Below are 25,759 nucleotides of genomic sequence, written 5' to 3' on the forward strand. Positions count from 1 at the left end.
AACCCTTTCCAAATATGCATGAAACATGGTTTGTCCTGCACACTTAGATAGTGTGGGTGAATGATGCTCTGTTGAACAGATTGGATATTGTGTCTTGTTGAACTGTTGGTGAAAGATGTGCATTGATCAGTGGATCCCACCGTTGAATAGTGGATAAACTTCACTGAAGCAGACTTAATCCCTCGTAGAGCTTTGAAGAGATAACATAAAGATTGTCTTTGGATGGGAAGACAAAGGTGTTAGTGACTTTGGTTGTTGACACTTCTGGTATTTTTTCTAGAATAAGTAGTTGAGATGCAAATAACTGATGCTAACTTTTCTTATACTGGCAATCTTAAGTAAGAAAAGAGCTTAGTGAGTTTGGTTTACTTGTAAGTTAAACCAAAAACTGGTCCAAGGTAAGTGTCATTAGAAGAGTATAGATATAAACTAGCAATGGCAGGGGAAGGAGTGTTTGCTGTATTTTTATTTTTAAGGGTTAACTTTGCACCAGTGTGCCTTCCCTTCCTGTTGGGGGTGCTTGGGACCTCATAATTTCAAGTGACATCCTTCAGTGTCACTACTTGTTTTCTCCCCCTTACAAACACTTGAGAGAAATAACAGGGTAGTAGGATTCAGCTTTTCTTTCTTCCCTGTTTAGGTTGTGGTGAAATCTGCTATGTTTCCCAGCAGATTTTGCACACAGACTTTGCTCAGTGTAAGTCAAAATACAATCCATCCAGTTGTGATTTCCTAATTGGAGGAAAAGGACATCTGCTCCTTGCATTACTACTACCAAAAAGGCAATCCAGTTAAATGTCCAGGAAGATGCAGATGTTCTCTTCCCTCCTCTGTTTCTGGAGGCTAAGGTGGATATTGCCCTGCCTGACCAGAGGGTTTGTTCAGGAAGGTATCTAGAATTGGTGACAGGGCCTTTTCATGGTACTGTTTAACTCAAACTAGGATTCTCTGCAAACTGGCTTACAATGCCCGTTGTTCTTCATGTGTGAACAGGATCCAAACAGCATTTAACCTGATAGAAAACACAGCCCTTGCTTCTGGCTTTGGTCCCTGTCCACAGAATGCAGTCAGGCCGTTGGAAACGCGGCGTCCCTGTAGCAAACCGAGACAGTTCAATGGAAACGCGAGTAGGGTTTAGGTGTACATAGGTGCATGGGTAGGGCTGGGCTTTGCCTCTGTGCCCTGTAACATGTAGCAGTCTATATATGCACTTGGGCTTTCCATTTGCTGCAGCTTCAGAGCAATAAAATGTATCTCCCCTGAACTGTACCTAGCCAGCCGCCCATGGCTTTATTTATGAACTGCGGTCTTGGTTGGGTAGGAAAGGTGAGAGTGTCACTGTGCAACATCCACTGCCTTCCAAAAACCACCATTCAATTGAAAAGGGTGCTCAAAATTTTGTTATACACATTTCCTTTGTGTAAATAAATGTTTACAATTTTATATTAAAGATTTGAATAAGAGTTAGATCTTCTGACTGTATATTTTTTACTTTTTATAGATTTAAAAACTATAATTCTTTATATATGTGTTTGGGGGGGGAGGGTATTATGGTAAGTTTTATGCTTGTAAATGGAGAACAGTTGAATTTGATGCTAACCTTTATGAATTTTTTGTCATTGAAATGTGTAAAGAGTCCATTAATCCCCTTATTCTTTTACTACAATTACTGGTGCACACCAAAAAAAGAAATCCTTCACTTCTGTTTTATCATTATAAAATAAATATTTTGCTAGTGTATTAAACATCCATGGTGTGACTTCATACATTTGTGTGAGCTGAGCAGAGTTCAGCATTGTTCCCAGCGAGGTGCTTCCCTTCATCCCAAAACACAGTTTTGATCAGCCTGTTGCTAAGGCTCAGATTCTTCTGCTGTGTTTTGCCAGTTACTCAGTACAAAAAGTCCATTTAAACAGACCAGAACTCAGTAAAGAGGCCTTAGAAAGCTCTCCTTTGAAAACAAGGCTTGGTGCTAGACCCACTGCTTCTGGACTGGTGGGGTTTTTTTTAAGCAGTTATAGGCCTTTAAGCTGGGAAACACAACTGCAGAGGTGGTTGTTTCTAGTGAAAAAGATGTCATTAACTACCAAGGCCTTGTGAAAAATGGTAGAGTTCCAAAAATATGCTCAGATTCCCTCAAAATACCAGGCCTTAGAGGTTCAAATTAGGTTTCTTGAGACTTCTAAGACGAGAAAAGATGATGTTTGTTTGATGTAGGCAGATAGCACACAGAATCCCAACCCAAACTGACAGGAGCAGGTGCTGCAATCATGAGTTAGCATTTCTGCACTAGGAGCAAAATGCTGGCAGAAGTGTGAAAATTTTGGCTTAAAGCTGGTAAGGTCCCCAAGCCACTGTGTAGAGCTGGTGGGTTGAAGAGGCTGTGGAAGGAGGGGGGGTGGGGGGGTGGAAAGGGCAAAATAGGTCTTTCAGATCCTGCTGGATTGTTGAGCCTCTTAGAGTGGGCACTTAGCATATGTCAGTTAGCAGAGAAGCAAAGCTTGGCTCTGTCACTCCACCGGTGCCCAAGGGAGCCCAGCTTTGGTGGGGTGTGTTTGGATGTTAATATGCTCTTGTTAACAAGTTATTACTTGACAAATTACTCTGAATTGAGCGTTTCAAAGCAGTTCTCTTGGTGAATCACACCACTTGCGCAGACCCAAGACTTCAGTTATGTAGCATTTCCTGTTTGTCAGCAGTGCCTTTTAACTGATGAAATCTAGCCTTAAGTTCTAAACTAACATCTGGAATCTCTCCCAACAGCAGTACTGGTGAAGATGAATTTGCAGAGTGTGGCCCATGCAGTTCTTGCTGAGGCTGTATTCATTCTACATGTCACTGTCATTTCCAGCATTCCCCCATGGAATAAGAATTTTAATCAGCTTGAAGCATCCAGGACCATTCTCCAAGCACTGAAGCTGGTGTCTTAATTATATAGCTGTTGTCATTAGGACCCCAGCACAGAGGCTTCAGGGTGCATCCTTACTTACCTGAGTATGTTTTGAGTATAATCCTACTGTAGAAGCTTTGAGTTGTGTTGGGGGAAGGAGGAGACCTGTAACTTCACAAGTTTATAGAGAATCTAATGCAATAATAAGTAAGAATATGAGGATGAGCAGCTTCTAGCCTGTGGGGAACTGTGAATTTATTACTTTATTAACTTCAGTGTCCCTTGGAAAGTGCTGCACTGTGAATAAAAGAGAATAAAAGAGAAATTTCCCCAGCTGCCCCCTTGTGAGGTGACATGCATGTGCACGTTTTCACAGTGATTTGAAGGAGTCAGTGGCAGCTTGTGACCAACCTCTGCTCAGAAACTTGATTATTTATTTATTTGTTATTTATTTATGTAATGTTAATCTGTCATGGAAGTCTTTTCTGAAGCATGAATTGTTTGTTGAAATAGTGTAAGCAGAAGCAGACCCCTGGTGACATTTCCCTTCTGACTTTTGTATTAGGCAGCCCAGATGAAATCTTGGGTCACCAGTATGTTCTGCTAAGTTTAATTGGTTTATTTCTGTTTCTATCTGGGTCTGCTGGCAGCTTGGAAAGTCTGAAGTCACATCACATATGAGTTTGGAAGAGAAAGGGACTGATTCTGCCATTCTACTTGCCTGTTTTTTAACAAAAACTGTGTCAATTGATATTTGAATGAAGTTTTCAGCTTGATAGGCTGCCATGAGGGGGTTTGAGGAGATGGAGAGCCAAAACAGAACAAATCTGCAGTGTTGTGCTCAGGAGAAACTGTAGGTCTGGCCACTTCTTGTTTGTACTGTGCACAGATTCTGTACTGAGGCTTCGTGTGTGTGTGATTATGCAGAGAGAAACGGAATGAACCAACCATGTCCTGTCCCCTCCATTCACCAAAGAAGGGGAAACCTTAGCTGATGATTAATTACACTTTCCCCTCCCTCCTTTTTGGTTTTAGAGTAGTCTTCCACACATAAAGTTGCTCTAAAACACAGCATAACATTTTGAACTGGTGCATATTTTGCTTTTGTAGAGGGGGGAGAAAAGTTATTCAGGGCTAAAAATCCTCCTGGTTGTCAAACAGCTGTAGCATGCATACACAATTCTGTTACTCTGATGTCAGTGTAACATTTCTGTTGGTGTGCATGTTTCTCCATCCTCTGCTACCTTCCCATTTGGAACTGAGAACTCTTATTCTGTATGTTTAGCCAGGAAAAGGCTTGCATTGCAGAATTTATAAATATAAGAAGATGACAAAAAGTGACAGCACTAGAACTGTGCTCTTACTAGGTAAAATTGCAGTATGAATTCATAGGATAAAATATCTGAATTTCTTTTAAAAATACAAAATCCAGTCACAGGATGAAGCTGTTCCACAGAATCACAATGTTAGGGGCTGCAAGGGACCTAGAAAGGTCATCCAGTCCAACCTCCCCACAGTCAGCAGGGACATCCCCAACTAGAGCAGGTTGCCCAGGGCCTCATCGAGCCTTACCTTGAATATCTCCAGGGAAGGAGCCTCAACCACCTCCCTGGGCAACCTGCTCCAGTGTTCATCTAGTCCAACCCCCCCCTGCCAGAGGAGGATGACCTAGAGTAGAGTAGCTGAAGTCTATAAATTTCACATGGGCAACTCTACTACTTGGAACAAGAGTAGAAGGTCAAGTCATTAAATTACAAATGCTTGTTAAAAATTTGTATGACCTGACACATCATTTCTGTACTTCAGGGCTGATTTAGAGAACTAGCAATAAAAGGGCTGGGAAAAAGAAATCTCCTTGCTTTTCAATTGCCAGTAATGTGTAATTCAGTACAAACTGCAGAGTCTGTAAATATGATGGCAAGAATTTCACATGCAAAAAAAGCTCTGCTGTTGGGTGGTTCAGCAAAAGGCACATGCCTGGACTAGCCATCTTCTGATGGAAAGTGGTGTGGTGTGGAGAGAGTTAAGGTGTGGTGGAGGAAACAATGTGTTGCTGCAGAGCAGAGAGGAGGCTGTTGTAGAGCATTGCAGGAGTGGGAAGGTTGCAGAGCAGCTGTCCTCATCGCACCTGGCTGGGGGTTTGTTCCACACTCAGCAGGATGAGAGATCAGATAGACCTGCTGGCCACTGTCACGGTTTTGGGAGTCCTGGAGCAAGGTAAAGTCTTTATCCTAATGCTGGGTACTATTCAGCTAATAAGATTGAACTTTGTGGATCTTGATTCCTGTATTTTGCTTGGAGTCTGTGGAATGGAAGTTGCTTTCATCCAACATGGTAAAATGGTGTTTGACCATTCACACTGGAAATGCCATGCCTGAGGCTGTTCATTAATAGGGACGAAAATGATCACAAACTTTAAAGCCAGTTCCCACTGGAAATGGAATTTAAGTTTTGCTTTGAAACTTAAAACCATTTCCACAACCAAATGTCTTTAAAATGTTTTTGGTGGTTAAATTCCAGCAGGTTGGTTGTAACTTGGAGTGGCCGGAGGAGGCCAAAATAAAGGCAGGTTCATAAAGATGCTGCTGAAGAGGTCAGTACATGAGCATGGATTGTATGCATATGGAAAAGAGCAGTGTGCACAATTGTATTTCTCCTCTGTGATCAATATCATCGTGTGTTCAGACAGCTTAGCTGCATAGAGCAGATGACAAGAGGAGTTGGCAGCACGCTACTTTGGAAACTAATGCAAGCCCTCCTGGTCAGACATAGACAGACATCTTCAAAGGAACTCAGTGATTGCTTGTGATTTAAATAGATGGGTTTGGTTTAGAAGATTCCTTAGTCTTGGAATTTATTTGGTTGTTTGGGGTTTTTTGGGTTGTTTTGGGTTTTTTGGTTGGTTTTGTTTGTTTTTGTTATTAAACTAAGTGGGGATAGAGAGAATGGTAAGTGTGCAAAGAAGACCTGAAAACTTCAATCATGGAAGCATTGCTAAGTCCTTTTTGCTGGGAAACCCTCAGTGGCCAATCCCCAGGTAGCACTTTTGTCTCAAACATTATTTGTTTTATAGTAACTTCAAGTGTTTTTTAAAATCTGTAGCCTTGGGCATTTTACTTTCATGCTATGCAAACCATACATATGTGTGAAGGCAGTAGATCCATAGCAAGCATTGGCACCCTCCCACCTACTTTAGATTGGATAAAGGAGCCTCATTTCATGGTCTCTGCATGGGAGGCCAAAGAGCAATTACAAACAAAAGGAAACTCTTAGTTTCCTTTCTCTCCAGTAGTAAGGAATAAGTATAATGGCAGCTGGATCCAGAGCTGTGCAGTAGCTTCTCTTGCATCTTTTGAGAGGCCATTCTGTGTGTGAATTACAGATCTGAGATTCAGTCTGAGAAGGCAGAGCACTGAAACACAGACCTGCATTACACACCCATCACACCCTGGTGCTGGAGAAGATCTAATGGCTGAGCTTAGTGTGGTGCTGGTTGACATTTTTTTTTTTATTCTGAATTTTCTGGAAGCTCCCAGTTTCCCCATTCTCTCAAGTAACTTTTCCCCTTTTAAATTTAATTATGCTCAGTTTAGCAAAGCTTTAGCGCTTTGTAGATGTGTGCCCTTGGCCTGTGTTGAAGCCTGTACCAGAGAGCAGCACAATGCCACCACTGTTGGGTTGGGGTTTTTTGTCCTCTTTTTTTTTTTTTTTTTTTAATGGCTTTCAAAGGAGATAAAGTGGATACAACATCACTGTCTGTCAGTCCCCACAGAGCTTGTTCACCAGGTTCACTCCAACACAGCACATTATCAGCTGTAACTATGGCTCAACAAGTTTGTGGACATAAACAGAGAACGAAGGTCTGGCTGATACCTCCACTGAGGAGCAAAGTGCAGGGAGAGCTCAGCCTGTGAGCCATGTGGGAATCCACACAGGCATTTAACCTCGAGACAGGAATTACAAGAAAACTAGTTTGAAAAGTTCTGTGAGGCAAATGGAGCTCGTCTTCCTAGAAGATGGTGTTAGGAACATGTAGTTTGGGTGTTACGAACAGATTTTTTGCCATGAGGGTGGTGGAACACTGGAACAGGTTACCTGGGGAGGTGGTTGGGGCTCCATCCCTGGAGCTATTCAAAGTGAGGCTTGAAAGGGCTCTGGGCAGTCTGATCTAATTTAGGATGTTCCTGCTGACTGCAGAGGAGGTTGGACTGGATGACTTTTGGAGGTCCCTTCCAACCCAGACCGTTCTATGATTCTATAAATCCATGCTGAGAAGGTTTATGCCACATCTTGTTTTTTCAACACCTTGCTCTGAGAAGTGCTTTTAGAGGCTGATTCTGTATGCTTAATGCTTTACCTGTGCATCCTCCAAAAGGCTCTTGCTCCCCTTGGGTGTTCTTTTCATGTTATCCATCCCTAAGCATCAGGGATCTGTTGTCAATATTTGCCCCTCTTTATAAACAAGAGGGAAGCATATGAATTGGTGAAGAGGTTGGGTCTAAAATTATTCTTACCATGCTCATCAGCCATGAGAATGCTACATTAGGAAGGGTGCAGGTGGCAGAAAACAGGATGAAGACCACTGCCCAGCATGGTCAGGCTTATGCCACAAGCAGTAACTTCACAGAAGCATTACCTCTTGTCCTGTTGCTGGGCACCACTGAGAAAAGGGCTGGCCCCAACCTCCTGACACTCACCCTTTAAGTATTTATAAGCATGGATGAGATCCCCCTCAGTCATCTCCTCTCTGGGCTAGAGAGCCCCAAGTCTCTCAGCCTTTCTTCATAAGACAGATGGTCTAGTCCCCATATCATCCTTGTAGCCTTTGCTGTACTCTCTCCAGCAGTTCCCTGTCCTTCTTGATTTGGGGAGCTCTGAACTGGACACAGTACTCCACATGAGACCTCACCAGGGCAGGGTAGCAGAGGGGAGGAGAACCTCCCCTGACCTGCTTGCCACACTCTTCAGCTCAGTCCTTGTCTTAAGAGGTGGCTGATGTGAGACCCTGAGAGCAGGAAGGAGTTGTGTAGGAGAGAGGTGCTTGCCTGATACGAAGAGAAGGCATCAGGCTGGGGCACAGTTTCATCTTCTTTTCCCCAGCAGCTGCTGGACTGTCAGCTGTGTGCTCCTGCACACCCAGCTGCCTGCTTTCAGTGGGGATGCTGTGGTGCTTCCTGCCAGATCTCAGGGGATAGGACAACATCTTCACCCTCAACCATAATCAAGGAGGGGAAAAAGCAAACTTGTTCCTCCCCACCTTCTCTCCCAGCACTTCTTGTGCCGGGCTGGGTCTCTGCACACACTGCAGAAGACACTAGAAGGTGTGAATGTTCTCCTAACTGTGTGTATTGAAATGGATGGCACGATGTGTAGCACACAGGTCATGCCATCACACTATTTGCATCTCTCATTCCCTTTTCTTTGCATATGTTCCAGTGCTCTTCTGCAGGCATGCAAGGATCTGCATTGTCTTTAACCTTGCAACATCTGTCCTGTTTTCCCTTTTGTCTCCTGCTGTTCTGCTCTTATCTCCTTAGTCAGAGCAAGATAGTCCAAAGGTCAGTCCCTGAAGCCTGGCTCTTTGTCTCTTCGTTCAGTGCTCTGGAAATGTTGCCATGGTAGGATGGTGCTAATCCAGGTGACTCACTTAGCAGCACACTGCCACAGCCCCCAAAGCCATTGTATGATTTAGTGCTCCCCAGGATGAAAATGCTCATTTTCAATAAAGTCCCCTAAATATAAACACATGAAATGCCAACCATCACCTGCAGGAGTAAGAACTTTCATCAGAGTGAAACAGTCCAGAGCTTCATGTTACCAAGTTTTCATCATTTTGAAGTGACTCTCCATGTCCCTTAGAAATGTACAAAGGAGTGATACAGCAGATATGGAAGTAGTGTCTTGGCCTGAACTTGGCACAGGCTGGCAGCAGCCTTTGGCAGAACATCTGTTCCTTGACCTGCTCCTCCAGGAATGGAGTGGAAGAAATAGTCCCTCCCTTCCCCATTTCCTTCTTTTGCCATGTTTATGAGCATCTCTACTTGACTTCAAGACATCCCAGTGCTTCACAGTTTGGATGCTGCTCTGAGGCCATCCTTGTATACAAGCTTTGTGCCCATTTAGCACAACACCTTCCCCTCAGGCAGGCTGAGGGGGTACTGATGCTCCAAGTACAGAGTGCAGGATTGAAATGGAATAATTCTGTGATTGGACTGGGTGAGCTTTTGGATGCATTGCTGGCCTTCCTGCAGGACCAGGATGGATTTGATCTGCTGCTGCACCCAGGCCTCTGCTGCTGGGCATGAGGCTATGCAAAGTGCCAGCCAGTGCATGGGCTGTGTGGCACAGGCACTCTGTTGGCATAACCAAATCTGAATTTAAAGTCTGAGTGTGAAGTAAATGGCACCTCTATTCCAGGCTGTGTGTGATAGCCCTGGACTATGAACCTAGATAGTATCAGCTCTTTTCTTCTAACCACTTGCTTGATTCCAGGCTGGATAAAGCTTGGCTACATAAAGCACTGCCTTGTTCCTTTGTTGTTCTTTTTTTAGCCTACTTTGCACTGCAGGTGATCCATGCCCGGCGGAAGCACAAGATCTCCCCCCCAGAGACCACAGGGCACCCTGAATTTGAGCGGATCTTCAGAGCTCAGTAAGGCTTGGACTGCTTTCTCCTGGCTCCATCTAGATAGAGCTTGAGTCAAGGGTCACTACCAGGAAAGACTGAAGTCAGCCTTGAGTCACCTTTTCATTTGTTGCTACTCATACTGGATGTTTATTTTTTTGTGATGCTTTATGGGCAGAGGTCTGAGTTTTGATCAGGAGCACTTTGCTCTGGCTGGAGTGTTTCTGTCCATCCATGACAATCCTTCTCCTTGCATTGCAAGAGGCAGCCAAATGACACATTAGTGGCTGTATGCAAGAGGAGCTGAGCATTATAATAAGTTGGGGTGATGGTTGGACTTGGTGGTCTTAGAGGTCTTTTCCAACCTTAATGATTCTATGATTATTAATATTATATAAATTATATTTATCTGTATACACATACAAAACATTAATAATTATATTAATTATAGGTTTATTTATTTATATTTATTCATATGTATATATTAATATATATTAATATTAAAGTTGGCTCCAAATTGACAGCAGCTGAAGCTGTATAAATAACCTGATATTTACTTGTAAGGTTTTGCTGTTGAGCTGAAGCAAAGGACCTTAGCAGCAGAACCAGCTGCAAGGACATTTTAGCGGTTTTCCCGGTTTTAAGCCATTGTCCCATGAAAGTCTGCACTCACAGGCCCAATCTGAGAGCTGTTTCTTTTTGCTCTGTTCCTATGGAGCAAGCAGTGCCGGAGCTAAACTGGAAGCGTTCACAGATCCCTTCGGCTTCCAACAAGCACCAGATTCTGTCTCTCATCCTGGCTGTTCTGTTTCATCAGTGATTGAAAGGAACTGGCTGGAGCTGGTTTGAAGTGTGGTTGGAGCGCAGCACTAAATCCCAAACAAAGCAGCTGCGTTTCCTTGCCAGCGTGCAGGAAACATTTGTGGAGTGACACAAACACCCACTTTGGTCCTTCTGTGATGCAGTGAAAGGCCAGGCTGCATGGGAAGCATCATCCTCTGCTATCTGGGTAGCTGCCCATGGGGCTCTATATTATGCTGGGCTGTGCGTTAGCTGAGTCGTGCTGTGGACCACTGCATGCCAGGAAGGTGACCTCAGTGGCCTCAGGTTTGAGAAGGTATTTCTTCCTTCTGTGTTATTTTCACCTCCTTTTGTTGTTTTCCCTGTGGAAAAGAATGCAAATGGATAATTTGATTTGATTAAAAAAAAAAGGAGGAAAAAGGGGTTTTATTACTCACTTGTGGAAATCCGATAGCCTCCCCTCGCTGAGGCTCAAACTGCACTTGCAGAATAAGGTTCTTCAGACTTCTTCCAGCTCTTAATCTGGCTCCATTGCCCAAGGCTTGATAAATTTTGGGTCAAATTTAAAATTAAATTCCCTAGGGAACTGCAAAATGTAAGAGAAGTTGAGAAATGAAACCACTGTCTTTGACAGCACAGCTCCTGCTGTCCTTTCTTGCAGAAAATTTGTAGGTTTGTCATTTAAAGAAAAAAGAAGGAAGAAAATCTCACTGCAGGTCTGATCACCTTCTCCTGAATTCCATCTTGGAGCATGACTTGTGTGACACCCAAGTTTGGCCTGTGCTCACCCAAGGGGAATTTAAAACTGGTGTATGAAGATACGCTTTTAACTCTCATCTCTGGTTCTCACCAGGGCAAATTGCTCAGAGTACTTCCCGATCTTCATCTCCCTCCTCTGGGTTGCTGGAATCTTCTTCCATCAAGGTAAGGGGGATGGGGAGGAATACCCCAACCCACGCATGCAAGCCCCCAATTTAAATCCCATTGTGACTCAGGCACATCCTCTTTGTACCCGTGAGGCTCTAATCTGGGGAAAGCAAGTTGTCTTTTGGCCGGACAGACCGAGGAGTGCCCCAACTCTAGTGCCCATGAAGCTGCTGGCAGCCAAGCCAGCCTCCTACCCCGGGGAGAGGCTTGGTGGCATTGGCAGCCCTTAGTCCTTACCCAGAGCCCGAATGCCCCCCATGCTGCTTCCATTGGATAAGGTCAGGCTGGCACATGGTGCCAGGCAGCAGCAAGCTGAAGCAGAGCTGCAACACGATACCCAAATCCCTCCATCAGAACAAGAAACCATAACCCAAACAATTAGTCATCCACCACCCATCCCATACCAAGTGGGAAGATGTGAGGAAGGACCTTGGGAGGGAGTGTTGCAAACTCAGGTCCCAGGGCAGCTTTGTGAGGCAGAAAAGTTCATTCTCCACAAAAAAGGAAGGAAGAAACCCTAGTTAAAATCCCACAGCGTTTTAAAGGCAAGTCCTTCTGTGTTTGGGTCTCATGGCCATGCCTCATCTGCAGAGGGAAGTGGGGGTGTAGGTGACTGAACTGGGCTGCAGCTCTGGCAGCACCTGGGGAGCTCTGGCTCCATCAGGACTGGGCTCCTCTCTTCCCTGCAGGTGTGGTTGCAGTGTGTGGGCTGCTCTACCTCTACACTCGCTTCAGGTACTTCCAGGGGTACGCCGTGGCTGCGCAGGAACGGTCAGTACCTGGCCAGGGCTGTGGGCACCCCAAACACTCCAGGGAGGCTGGGTGCAGAAGGCAGCCCCTGGGTCAGGTTTCCTCCCCATGGGTGGGATTGAATGAAGATTTGCATCACCTCCTTCTCTCCTTTTTGCCCCTTTGTGCTTGCAGCCACATCACCTCTTCCCTGACTCCTCCTCAAAGGAGGATGGGGGACCATGTCCTGGGCTGCATCCCCAGCAGTGTGGGCAGTGGGTCAAGGGAGGGTATTCTGCCCCTCTGCTCTGGTGAGGCCCCACTGCAGTGCTGGGTTTAATTCTGGGGTCCTCAGCGCAGGAGAGACTTGGACCTGCTGGAGTGGACCCAGAGAAGGTCCCAAAAATGATCCAAGGGCTGGAACAGTCCTGTGAGGAAAAGCTGAGATGGTTGAGACTGTTCAGCCTGGAGAAAAGAAGGCTCCAGGGGAACATTACTGCAGCCTTCGAGTACTTGAAGGGGTCTGTAAGAAAAATGGGGACAGCCTTTATAGCAGGGCCTGTTGCAACAATACAAGGAGTGATGGTTTTAAACTAAAAGAGGGAGATTTACACTAGATATAAGGAAGAAATGTTTTACACTGAGGGGGGTGAGGCACAGACCCAGGTTGCCCAGAAAGGTGGTAGATGCCCCATCCCTGGCCACACCCCCAGGTCAGGACAGGGCTCTGAGCAGCCTGCTCTATTTGATGTCACTGCAGGGCTGTTGGACTAGATGACCTTTATAGATCCCTTCCAACCCAAACTGTAGCATGATTTTATGACCCCAAGGCCCTGCCAGCATGTTTTGTGCCCCAGGCTGGCTGGCAGTGCCTGACAGAGTTTTCTTCCTGTGCAGGTTGGGGCCTCTGTACGCCAGTGCCCGGCTGCTCTGGCTGCTGCTCGGGCTGGCAGCGGCTGGGCTCCTGGCACACTTCCTGCTGACCCTCTCCTCTGCAACAGCATGGCCCCTCCAGCTGCTCCGTGCCTGGTGAGAGGAGCTGTGGCTCTCCCCAGGCTCCCCGTGGCAGAGGTGGGCTGAGCTGTGTGGTATCTCTCCAGCCCTGTGCTCACCCTTGAAGGCAGGCGGATGCTGGCATTCCTCTGTTAGTTAAGCTCCACTCTGCATAGATCATTTCCCTTTTAGAAAGCAAATTCTGCCCTGGCTTCACTGCCAGGTTTTGTAGTACTACCTGCTCTAAAGCCTTTGGCTGTCCCTCATGGAGCACTGGATTGACCCCTGTGCTGTTGTAGGACCTATGTTGAAGGATCACACTGTGGATATACAGAAGATAAATTCCTTTTCCCAGCAGAAACCACATGTGGTTGTGAAAGGTGCTGGGGGACTGGGTGTGAGACCATCACAGGTTAGGAGGCTGGGCTGCATGGGAACAAAGCTGCAGTGATTAAAATGAACTTGAAAGGATGGGTGAACTCCCCTAAACCAACCCCAATTCTGGGGAGAAAAAGGCTGACTCTGTAGTCCAAATGCTGAAGCCTCCCTTTGGCATTGACTTGAACGATCCTGCCTTGGCCTCAGCTTCACTTATTGACTCACCAGCAGGACTTTGCCCTTTCTCTTGCTTTCAAGCCTCACTGCAAAGCTGGGATCCACAGGTAACCAAGGCAGGCAGGGAGCAGACAGCTCCTTGCTGAGCTGTACATGGGTAATGAATACAAAGAGCAAAGTATTTTGCAGGAAAGACAACTGCTACACAATTGCTCCCTCAGGTGTTCAGCTGTCCAAGTGGCTTCCTTGCTCCCTGCAAGCAAAGACCTGACCAATCTTTTATTTTTAATACCTGGTGAAAGTTCCTGTGGCATGAAACAACCAGTGTCCCCTCCTGGGCTGCTCTAAGTGCTTTTTCCCACCATGAACAATACTTTGGGAGCATTGGATGGTGGTGAGAGCTGAGCAATGACTCTGTTCTGGGTCTAGGAGCTACAAGCTGGTCCCTGGCATGGGGAAAAAAGGGGCAGACAAAGCCAGAGCAGGTGTCTCCCTCCTGTGAATGACTCTCCTTGCCACACCAAAGGTTTAAATTTAGTTTTTATTACAGTGCACAGTATTTTATATATTTATATAGATGTACTTGAAAAATCAAATGTATCCAATAATAAAAAATACAGCACATTAAAGTAGTATTATGCATTCCAGTGTATAGCTGAAGAGACATTGGGATTTACACTAATCCCTACTATTTCTGAACTGGGCTACTTCTGCTTTTTTTTTTTTTTTCTCCCAAAAAAATTCACACCAATCAAGAACTGACATAGTTATTTAAAAAGATGGTTTCTTCACTCAATCTCAAGGCATGAAGACACTGGAGACTTCACTGTGAGTTAAGGGGCTGTGTTCAATGCTGGCAGGCACAGTGTGGCATATTTTATTGTTTTGTTTTTGTTTTCCCTGCCATACTTGTGGCTCCAACCCCTTGGGATTCCCTTCCTCTTCTGCTGAAGGAGGGTCAGTCTTCACCCCCACTTAATCCTCAGCTGTGGCCAGGACTTATTGCCTGGGCGAAGGCAAGGCAGACCTCAGTCCCTGGCCATCTCCATCCCAGCGTGCCTGTGGGGTCAGTTGGCAGGACTCAATGCAACCATGGGCCCCTGCTCTGTCCCCAACTACAGCCAGAGCTTGCCCTGTCCTGGGCTGAAGGTGCTTCTTGTCCCTGCTCTTGCTAATGCTCATCCCAACCCCAGAGCAGCTGGAGCAGCAGCGCAGCAGCCGTGCACCCGTGAGGGTCAAGGGGAGCACAGCCCACCCTCTGCACGGGACATTGGTTTTGCTTCTTGCTCTTCTTCTGGAGAAGATGATGTCCTGACCCCGGCAGCAGTGGTGGGGAGGTCGGTGCCAGCCTGGCAGACGGTTTGCCAAGGCCTCTCCTGGCAGCTGCCCTTGTGCCCGGGCAAGGCGCCGCGGGGAGGATGGAGCAGGAGGGGAGGGAGCAGGACTGGGCATCCAGGCAGCTGTCCACCCTTCCTCAGGCCTGCTTCACTCTGCTTTTTTGATAAAAATCTGAAAGGAGAGAGGGCTGGGATCAGAGGGAAGTGGGTGCAGGCAGCAGGGAGCCCCAGGCTGGGGTCTGGGCAGGGACACCCCCCCTGCTGAGGGAGCCCAGCTTACCTCGCTCAGGATGATCCACACCGGGGAGTCAGTCTGGATGGACAGCCTGATCGCCTCCAGTGGCCCAAAGGTTGGGTCCACTTCACCCTCTGCAACACCCTTGGAGAAGGAACCTGGTGAAAAGAGCACAAGTGGCACGGGGACAGTCCTCTGGCCCTCCCTTCCTTGAGGGGGACCACAATTTACCATTGCAGCCCATGGCTCCCTGACACAAGACTGCCTGAAACCCAGCAGCATGGGTGCCAATACAGGGCAAAGTCCAGCAACAAGAAAAAAAAAAAAAATCAGCTAAACAGAACAAAATGGGGAAAATTTGGCTACACATCACTGCTGTGCAAAAGGGAGGGGGCAGAGTGGCCTAATGGTAGCCCTGTCCTGTAAGAGACAAATGTTGGTTCAGGATCCACACCACTGGGGGTAAATCTTACAGCCATAGTCTATTTTTGTTGGTGGTTTTTTTTTTTTTTTTTTTTTTTTTTTTGAAAATGCAACCAGGAGAAGCCAGGCAGCATGCAGAGGAATGCTAAAATGGCAAAAGCTACAAGTGCCAGGGAAGTGTTCTTTTATTTGTCTATATTAAAAAAAATAGAGAAGAAATCTTAGCAGGGATGCCAAGGCTTTATCACACACCAGTGGGTCCCCACACACTGCAATCACTTGTTCTTGTCCAAGGGCAGGACAAGCACTAAAATGAGCTCAGGTGGCAGGAGACAAAGCGCAGGCTGGAAGTGGTGCAAGTACCGAGACAGGCTGTGGAGGGAGAGTGTGAAATTGCTCACAGTGGAAGTTTGTAACACTGGGTTAGGTAAATGGATAATCTGAATAATTTGGTCCCAGCTCTGTGCAGGGACAGGCAGAAATGCAGGACTGGAAACCACCTGAGGGGGACAGCAAGTCTAAGAGGGGAGGGAGCGCTGTGGAGGAGAGGAGACAGTGACAAATCCTGTTCTAATCTGGTTTCTAGCAAGCAGAAATTACCCTTTGCCAAGCAAACAGCACCAGGAGCCTTGATTCACTCTAAGGTGAGGATAGGGACTGTGCTATCACACCCAGTGGGCAATTACCACCCTGCACCCTGCTTGTACCTATCTGGATGTAGCCATCTGGTGTCCTGCGATATTTGACGACTGTGCCTCTTCCCTCCTGCAAGGCTTCCTTATCTGACTGCAGGCTCTGTGGGAAGGAAAGGAGCTTTGTGCAGGGCCCGTGCAAGAGCCACCCAAAAGCCCCAAGCAATAGCATCAACCCTGGAGCTACCCTTGGCAGCATTCCCTGGCCCCTTGCCCCACTGCCTGGGACCCTGAGCCTCATGCCCCAAACCAGGGAGACATTTGCTGCACTCATGCTGCTGCTTCCACAGCACCATCCTGGCTCCATCCCTTCACTCCAACTGTCCCACCCATTTCGGCATTCCCTCTGCAGGCAGGGATCACTCCATCCCTTTGCTGCAATTGTCCCACCCATCTGAGCATCTCCTCTGCAGGCAGGGATCACTCCATCCCTTTGCTGCAATTGTCCCACCCATCGGAGCATCTCCTCTGCAGGCAGGGATCACTCCATCCCTTTGCTGCAATTGTCCCACCCATCTGAGCATCTCCTCTGCAGGCAGGGATCACTCCAGCCCTTTGCTGCAACTGTCCCACCCATCGGAGCATCCCCTCTGCAGGCAGGGATCACTCCATCCCTTTGCTGCAACTGTCCCACCCATCGGAGCATCCCCTCTGCAGGCAGGGATCACTCCATCCCTTTGCTGCAACTGTCCCACCCATCGGAGCATCCCCTCTGCAGGCAGGGATCACTCCATCCCTTTGCTGCAACTGTCCCACCCATCGGAGCATCCCCTCTGCAGGCAGGGATCACTCCATCCCTTTGCTGCAACTGTCCCACCCATCGGAGCATCCCCTCTGCAGGCAGGGATCACTCCATCCCTTCGCTGCAACTGTCCCACCCATCTGCAGGCAGGGATGGCTCCAATAGTGACTACTCAGGGCAGCATTCCTCACTCCTGAGGTGGTACCACACCAGGCATGATCCTTGGTTCCCAGCCAGCACCTCTCAAAGGTGCTTGAGTCTTGTGAAGATTTTCCTGACAGCTTTAAGCAGTTCCCTTCTCTCAAACCTCTTTTGCTTCCCACTCCACCCCCACCTCCATTCTCAACCCAACACTTACGTCAAATGGCAAAACCTCCACAGTGGTATTGAAGAGTTTGTCTTCTGGGTGCTCGATGTTTCCGCTGCGGAAGAAGAACCTGTGAGAGAGACCAGAGCCGTGGAAATCCAGGCTGAGTGACTGAGGAGATGATGGCTTTCACCCCAGCTGAACCATCAAACAGCTCAAGCTCACAGGCACCTTCCCAATAAGCCCACAGACACATGGTTGGGAAAGAGACCTCCTGAGCCAGATGAGCTAAATCATGGATTGCTCACAAATGCAGGGAAGCAAAGGGGTGCAGCAAACGTGGCCCCACCATAAAATGGCCAAGTTATACCCTCCCCCCCTGCCTCGAGCAAAACACTGTTCTCTCTTCCTGGGCAGACAAGCAGGAGATGGGCAAGGAACTGAGTATGAGCCAGAAGAGCAAAATCAAAGTGTTGCCACATGCTCCACACAGGTCCCCACGTCCCCTCCCATCAGTGCTCCCCCAGACACTGGCCTTTCGATGCGGAGTGGTTTGAAGAATCTGAATCTGATGAAGTCTCCAGCAGTGGGAGTGAAGGCCCAGAAGAAGTCCTCCCGCAGGTAAGCCTTCTCCAAGGTGAAGTGCTGGTAGGTTTTCAGGCTGGTGCTCACCTCTGCAGGAGGGTTGACGTGCTCTTTCCGCAGGGCCTGCTTGCCAAAATCCTTGTCCTTGGTGGGCACAATGCGAAAGAAAAAGGTCATGAGCTGCTCTCACCCATGAGGGAGTCCCAGCAACAAGGCACTGCAGATCACAAGCTCTCAATCTGCATGGTACAGAAGCGTAAGGGATGCAAGTGATAGGGGCAATGTGTGACTGGATCCCAGGACACAACTTCAGAGAAGCACCACTGCTCTACACCCTGACCCAGCACCAAAGAGCCTTTCATATTCCAAGAGTCTCTGCCCCTGGAGCTCTGCAAACAGTCCTTGTACCTGAGGAGAAGGTGGCTGGGAGGCTAGTGATAGGATAAGGTGACCAGAGTGCATGGCCTGATGGGTGCCAGCTGTGATACCAGCTGTGATACCAGCTGGACTGAACCATCCATTTACCTGGGGACCAGACACAGGACTGAACAGATCCCAGGGCTGCCTGTCTGCCTGTCTCTGGATCCTGCACACACAGCTGTGGGAAGCCTGATTTTGTTGATGTTTAAACACACACAAACAATTTAAGCTGTTACACAGCAAGCTCGAGTTTGCCTAATGGCACATCCCAGGAGCAAGAAGGGAGTGGGAATGAAGTCACTCCAACCCAGGAGTCACCTTCTCCAGGGTTTTTCAGCAGATGCTTCAAAAGTCACTTGCCCAGACCCTGTCTGGCACTCTGGGTGGGTGGCCAGGACCGGTACCAAGGCTGAGAAGCTCGCAGTGACTCTTGGTACATGTCTCTGCCATTCTGAGAAGCAGGAGCTACATGAGCTCACTGCAATTAATAAAACACAAGCACTGCACAGAAATCCATCTGTTACCATCCCACCAGTCGCTGTCACTGATGTCCCTGCCCCATAAGCAACCAGTTCCTGGCCTGGCAGAAAGGCCACCTGCAGCTTGAACAGGCAGCTGGTACTCACCTTCAGCTTCTGTATCTTCCCAGCCAAGGAGGAGTGGGTTCCCACGTGCTGGAAGAGTGAGGGCTTGAAGCGGATCCTCAAGTTTGCCTTCTGCCTGTCGCAGTGTTTCTGAAAAGAGACAATTCCCCTCTCCATCTCTATGCCTCTCTGTGTTATTTTGGCTTTAATTTGGTGAGAGAGCTTTTAGTTGCACTCTGGAGGGACCTGGCTGTGACTCTCAGTCATTCACCCACAGGGCTCTGCCGGGCAGCCGGAGTGCCCAGGTTTAAGTGCCAAATTTCTCCTTGCCAAGCACAGCTTAGCAACTGCTGAGCAAATCTTCTCTTTGCTGTCAGGTAGAGACAGCCAGAGAATTTTGTTGTGCTTGCCTTCCTGGGAAAGCCTTTTCCTTACGACTCAGAGCTCAGGATCACCGATGTCTGAAGGTACAGCAAGTCCTGGGATGACTCAGAGCCTAAGTGAGCTGTGGGCTCTTTTCAGATGGGCAGAGTTTGCAGTTTCTTGGCAGGTGGTGGTAAGCAGAGGTATGGCACCTGCCACTGGCAAAGCTGTTTCGTGCCCATCCCACCACCTAAATAAACTTGGAGATGCAATGCTGATCCAGTCAGTTATTTTCTGTTGGGTGGAGGGAGAGAGACCATGGAGAGGGAATAAAGGAGGAAGGAGAGAAACACTGAGAGCGTGGAGACAAGAACTCATGTTTTAAAAATAGTTCATTTCTCTTAGTTTGAGAGAGCAGGATTAAAACCACAGGGCTAAAAAGGGGAGGGAGAGGGCATTTGTTTTCTGACGTTTGCTTTTTCCAATAAAAGAAATGCAATCATGCCCCTACCACCATCTGCTCTGGCAACCTCCCACCCCCGGGGTGCTGTGTCACCAGCTGCCTGGCACCAGGCAGGGCACAGTAAGCAAAGCCAGCCACACCAAGCCCCCAGCACAGGCTGCCTGCGTGGACCACACCACCAGGAGCTGGGAAATTCCAGGCATGACCCCTGCAAGCTGCAGACAATCCCTTAACCCAGCTCATGTTACATTAGAAAATTAAAACTAGACATGCTAACCCTACTCATTGCCAGCAACCTTAGACACAAGTCCAACAGGTCTGATCTCATTCTGGATGGGGAGAAGAAGAGGAGGAAGGGGAATGGAAGGAGCTACAGCATCTCCTGCTTTCTCCTTCTCCCCTTTTCCACTTCTGCTAAAGAAGCATTTGCTGAAAACAGCATTGTCTGTCGAGCCAGGAGGGGGAATGGCTCAGTTGGTGGTAAGAAGGTCATCCTTTCACACAGGTCTACACCAGGTAAATCTAAAATTAGTTTAAAAAGAAAGAGCAGAATATATCCAGAAGAGGCAAGTCTCTTACCAAAAGCTCAGGTCAAACAAACTTTAAATCAAAAAGACAAATCCTTCCCACTACCAATCTGATTCTGCACAGTGGGACTTACAAGGGAAAGTCATGTTTGAAAGGGCACTGTGCAGAGTTAATCATGCAAACAATGGGGGAAAGGAGCCAGAAATCCACATGGAAAGTAGGTTAATTTTTATAAAGGCAACATGTTTTAGAGGTTTGCAGTTTCCCCTGGAAAAACCTTGGCTCCATCAGGTAGGAGAAGATGAGCAAAGGAGATGATCCTGTGCAGCAAGATCTGCATTTAATTAATGCTCAAGCTGAAGATTTTGAAGGAGAGGGCACAGACAGCAGCATCATTCCCAGCTCCATCCCAGCATCCTACCACTCTGACATTGCCCATGGCTGTGAGGATCCTGGGGGCTGCTGGACAGGCCTGGGGACTGCTCTGTCACACCTGAGCAACATGGTTTGAACTCAGGGGAGGACACCATGGACATAATTTCAGCCTGGTCCTGCTGCAGCTGGGGGACTGGAGCCGACATCACCATCCTTGCCAGGGATGAGGCCAAATGAAAACACATCCTTGCCCCAGTTTTACAGAGCCCTGAGGATGCTCTGCCCCCCCCAACACATAAATACAATATTTATCCTCAGAGTGACTACTTGCTCTGGCATTTGCCACCACAAAGCAGCTGTGGCCATGGACTCTGTCCTAAGCAACTGGCTTCAAGCTCTGCAGGGGGACTGAGCTGCTCATTCTCTGCCAAAGGAGGAGGATGAACAAGCCTATGAGTAAATACAATATATTCAGAGAGGAGACAGGAGACTATCTGGTGGTGAGCTCATCTTACATTTGCTCTCACATACACTCCTCCTCTGCCCTTCCCACTCACTTTAGCCCCTGGCTACCGCTGCTGCCAATGGGAGTTCAAACACACCCTCCCCAGGGCACAGGGGCTTCTGTGCTGTCATCTGCAAGGCTATGTGTAGACATGGCTCTGCAAACGAGATGGCAGCATGAAAATAGAGCCATTTCACCTCTCTGCACTCTCCTAGAACCCCCACGAAGAGCTTTGCGTGCTCTGGTTTCATTTTAGCACACTGTGCACGGCAGGCTTGCTCTTGGGTCATCTGGGGTGAGCTCTCTGGGCAGCCTGTGTGTGTGCTCCAGGCGGGTGCAACACACCAGCCCAGAGCCAAAGGGTTATTCTGGGGTTACAGTAAATGAGTAGGGAACAGCTTCAGGGAGGGAAGCACACCGGCTTGAAAAACAGCACAGAAGAAAGGGGAACAGCTACTCTCCTCGAGGACTGGAGGGGGAATGTCCTGTTAGTGCTTGGATGCAGAAATAATATCTCTTCTGGCAGCTACAACAGCCTGAACTCCCAGGTCTTTGTTTGCACAATCTGCAAGGACACCTTAGGGCACACTCCACAGGGACAGCACAGTTCCGTGCAAAGCCAGCTAGCACCAGAGCTCACAGAAAAGATCCTCCAGAGACACAGATCAAGCATACATTTGTGCACAGAACAGAAGGTTTCCCTTCATCAGAGGTTGTTTACATACTGCATCCTTCTCAGGGTTGCAGACTTTCACCCAAAGGATGTGATCCAGCAGCCAGTCAATGGGTTTGTCCTTGTAGAACATCAGGATGAACTCCACAATCAAGCTCAGATCGAGAGACTTGAACATTTTTCCTACAGCACAAAGAAAGGAGAGAGAGCAGCTATAAAACAGTCAAGAGCCAGAGATGGGAAGAAAAAACCTAAGGAGCCTGGGCTGTGGAGGTTGGACAGGTCCATCTCCCCACGTGAAGGAAAGAGCAGGCAGCTCTGCTTTACGCACTGCTGGCACTGCTAATGCTGTTCTGGTTTTAATATTCATTGCAGAACTGGAAAGCATTAGTGTCTCACAGGTCACAACAGTATCAAAAAGGTCTAAAACTCTTCCATTCAACAGGGAGAAATAAGGATGAAAAACATCCAGCCAGCTGCAGGACAGACCATTTCCAGCCCCCCAAAACTGCAAGATTTAAACTGATCAAACCATCGTCCAAAAAAACAGATCGAGCTGCTACTGCAACCATGTACTGCTGCTCCCAAAATAGTTCTGTGCTGATGTAAACTTCCTTTTGCACTCTCTTAGGCAACTCCAAATCCCATCCAGGCTAAAAGCTACTGGTCACATCCAAGCTGCTTGACTGTTGACTGGGCCACAGACCATGTTTAGTTTTACTACAAGTGAGTAGTACCAGCTGTGAGGACCTCTCCCCTGTGCAAACACAATGGTCACTGCAAAAGCAGGGAGGGATCAAGTTCAAGTATTTTACCATGTTGTGGGGACAACTTGTTGGACCAAGAGTGTAAGGGCTTGCAAGAACCAGCAGGTGCTTGTGACTGTGCCTGATGAGACCGGGGTGAGCAGGGGAGAACATTACCAATAAACCCCAGCTGAGAAAACTCCAGGATCATCCACTCCTCAGAGGGCTGCTGCAAGGCAAAGTTCTTCATCGTGCTGAGATAGTTTGGTTTGGCCACAATATCATCCTCCAGCTGCAAGAGGAAAGGATGCTCAGTGCCAATGACCCATCCAGGTTCCTGTAAGAGCCTCTCTGTGCAGAGCAATCATGCTGTAGACCAGAGAGAAGCTTTGGCACAGACCTATTTGTTTTAGAAGATACTCCAAGCACATTTTTCTCACCCAGTCTAACAGGTAACTGAAACAAAGATTCCTGACCTCCCTGGGCAGGAGGTCTTCAAGTCTAAAGCATCTTAGAAACACAGTTTTGGAACCAATACGGTTAAAACCCACTCCCACGCTGCTGCATCACATAACTGGACATGCTCTTTACCCTCTCTCAACTGGGTATGAGCCACATTGAACTCCCACCCATCTCCCCTCTGCTCCCACCACCAAACCTACCTGCACATAATATATGCCTTTGGACTGGGCATACATCATTAAAAAGCAGTAGTCGAGGTTCTGCTTTGTCCTCCACCTGCAAGAGACAAACAGGATGAGAGCACCAATCCCTCCTGCCATACCAGGCTGCTCAAGGGTGCCAGCTGAGCCTGGATTTAAGCCAGGAAGGTGACACAGCTCTTGGAGGAGGGGTTGGCATACGGCCTCTCTCCTTTGCTCTTAAACTGCTCAGCTAAAAGTTACTGGAAAACTCAGGGACTTCCAAAATGAACATCACCTGGGTTAAAATTCCCACAGCAACCCCACAGCACAAGGCAAGCTCTGCAAAGGTGGTGCCAGTTCATATACCCCCCACCATGTCCTTCCAGCTCTTGGATACAGAAACTTTAAGGCCCTGCAGAAGAGTCTTCCCTGCTGGAACTGGGGGAAGGAGATCCTGCAGTTAATTAATTTAGGGCTTGCTTAGGTTCAAGACCATTGTTTCTTACCTGACTCTTTCCTTGGGGTCCCCAAAGGATTCCCGCAGGTGGGAGAAATCAGGATAGAAATGTGGAGATGGGGAAATTACCTCCAGGAGTCCTGAATGTATTTCCTTTGGGAATCTGAGGGAGAAAAGCAGCAGTAAACAAATACCTCCATGTCTGACACATCACTTCATAGACCAAATCACTGGGTAAACACTGAGCTGCAGAACCAAACAAAAAACATAGCCTCTGGGATAGAACTTTGCCAGCAGCTAATGCATTTTCAGGCCTCACCAAAGGACATCAGCAGAGACTGTCACAGAGGTTTTAAAGCTGCTCTCTCTCCCTCTCATGGTCTCTGACAGCCCCACATTAGTAGGCTCCCCTCCAGCATCCCTCCTCCCTTCCACAAGCGCACACAGGTCAGCTTTAAAGCCCAGCACCATGTACTCTCTACAGGATTAAACAGACCTGCAGACCGGAGCACCAAAGGAAGGACTTGCTGGCATTGCAGGACTTAGAGATTTTCCAAAAAGCCATTTTGCAGGGATTATGTTATGCATTTCTGATAAGTTACTTAAAACAATGCTGTGCTGTGGTTAGGACAGCCAGCAGGAATCCTACCTAGCTCCCTTACACCGATAAAAATCAGCACCTATTCTCCCTTTAATGCAGTTAAGGATCCTTCAAAGAGTCACACAGAAAAAAAAAAGGAAAGAAAAAAAAAGTCATCCATCTGAAAGTAGGTAGCTACAAGAGCCTTGCAAGCAGTAACTGTGGGAGATAAGCGGGAAACCCGGTTATTTTTGTACTGCTTTTCTGAGAACATTTGGTGCGAGGCTGATTTCCTTTGTTTGTGCAGAGCCTGGAGGATGGGAGATGGGGCAGAGGGAGACAAAGCAGTGAGATTGCCAACAACTTCTCACTTATTTTTCCCTGCCGTATTTTTCCCTGCCTTATTTCCCTCCTTGGGACTGGCGAGAGTTCCAGCGAACGTTTTCAAATCTTCCTTTCCTCAGGCAGCAGTGAAGCAGAAGCTTCTCACCGAGCCGACAAACCCCCGCAACCGCAGCGGCCGCAGTTTGCTCGCTCCTGCGATATGAGCTCAGCCCGCCCTGGCCCCGCACCACCTCGATTCAATTTGGAAGACAAATAATTTCCGTGAATCAGGGAGGGGCTGGAGGGAGGCACTGGAGAAGGGGATGGCGAGAAATCAAATCATTAAGTCAATTAAAGTTTCAGGCCTTCTACGCAGAGGCACTCTCTGCAGCAGCGCCCAGTAATTCCATCAGGATCCGTCGGACAATCAGTCCATTATCCGCCGATAAGTGCGTCCTCTTGCCAGCAGGCAGAAGGAGGGAGCTCTGCCAGCTCCTGCACGGCAAGATGGAGGGCTCTGTTTCAGCTCTTCTGCAAGTGCCCGGAACACACAGCCCTCCAAAATGCCCGGAACACACAGCTCCCTCCCCGTGTGTGTCCCAACCCCTCTCCCATCAGTGCTTCGGGACACGGCGCCGGGAGGACGCTGCCCTTTCGCAGCTCCTTCTTATGGCGACTGGGAGCCTTTGGGAACACGCAACCGCGGCAGCCGGACGGGAGCCCCAGCCTCTTCCCTCGCCACCTTTTTTCGTTTGCCTCTGAGCTCTGATGCTGTTAATGCCTGGACTGGATCGTGGTTAATAATCCATCACCAGCTTCTGCCTAAACAGCCACAGACGAAGCTGCAAAAGCCACTAAGACTCCAGGACATAAACAGCAGCCGGCGTGACAGACAAACCTAACTAGTGCCTGGGACAAGGGAAAAACAAACAGGCTGGAGCAGGAAGATAAATGGATGACGGATTTTAAAGCAAAATAAGGCAGAAGCACTTGGGTGTGCTTACCACACTGCCCTGTTGCTCTGACTCTGCAGAGCGGGTAGAGGGCTGCACTAGTCACAGAAACAATGGCCAGGATCGTTGGGAATCTAAATAATGTCTTCTCTCACAGAACAGAAAAAGCAAAACCAACCAGCACGACAGCGTGTGTTAAACACTGCAAGCACAGGGCAGCCTCCTGGAAGCTGGGTATGGGATGCATTTTAGAGCAAGTAGAAAGTGGAAGTGGCAATAGTAGAGACAGCTCAGAGATTAAGAG

General features: G+C 48.0%; 2 protein-coding genes across 2 annotated transcripts in view; one reads left to right on the forward strand and one right to left on the reverse strand.

Moving 5' to 3' along the window:
• Nucleotides 1-5,049: 5,049 nt before the first annotated feature.
• Nucleotides 5,050-13,004, forward strand: LTC4S (leukotriene C4 synthase). Its single transcript, XM_054389355.1, has 5 exons — nucleotides 5,050-5,107; nucleotides 9,442-9,541; nucleotides 11,169-11,239; nucleotides 11,932-12,013; nucleotides 12,869-13,004. Exons 1-5 carry the CDS (start codon nucleotides 5,050-5,052, stop codon nucleotides 13,002-13,004), a joined length of 447 nt encoding a protein of 148 aa, XP_054245330.1.
• A 1,992-nt stretch (nucleotides 13,005-14,996) lies between these two features.
• MGAT4B (alpha-1,3-mannosyl-glycoprotein 4-beta-N-acetylglucosaminyltransferase B) overlaps nucleotides 14,997-25,759 on the reverse strand; it is a 52,342-nt gene continuing 41,579 nt past the window's right edge. The window contains exons 6-15 of the mRNA XM_054389277.1: nucleotides 23,648-23,761; nucleotides 23,160-23,235; nucleotides 22,675-22,789; nucleotides 21,804-21,934; nucleotides 18,887-18,994; nucleotides 17,791-17,984; nucleotides 17,307-17,385; nucleotides 16,222-16,309; nucleotides 15,137-15,249; nucleotides 14,997-15,028 (exon numbers count right to left, since the gene is read on the reverse strand). Of these exons, the coding sequence (XP_054245252.1) occupies nucleotides 15,005-15,028; nucleotides 15,137-15,249; nucleotides 16,222-16,309; nucleotides 17,307-17,385; nucleotides 17,791-17,984; nucleotides 18,887-18,994; nucleotides 21,804-21,934; nucleotides 22,675-22,789; nucleotides 23,160-23,235; nucleotides 23,648-23,761 (1,042 nt within the window). The 3' untranslated portion in view covers nucleotides 14,997-15,004. The remainder of the gene's footprint in view (nucleotides 15,029-15,136; nucleotides 15,250-16,221; nucleotides 16,310-17,306; nucleotides 17,386-17,790; nucleotides 17,985-18,886; nucleotides 18,995-21,803; nucleotides 21,935-22,674; nucleotides 22,790-23,159; nucleotides 23,236-23,647; nucleotides 23,762-25,759) is intronic.

The sequence above is a fragment of the Indicator indicator genome, chromosome 18 (genome assembly GCF_027791375.1).
Source record: "Indicator indicator isolate 239-I01 chromosome 18, UM_Iind_1.1, whole genome shotgun sequence".
Taxonomy (NCBI): Eukaryota; Metazoa; Chordata; class Aves; order Piciformes; family Indicatoridae; genus Indicator; species Indicator indicator.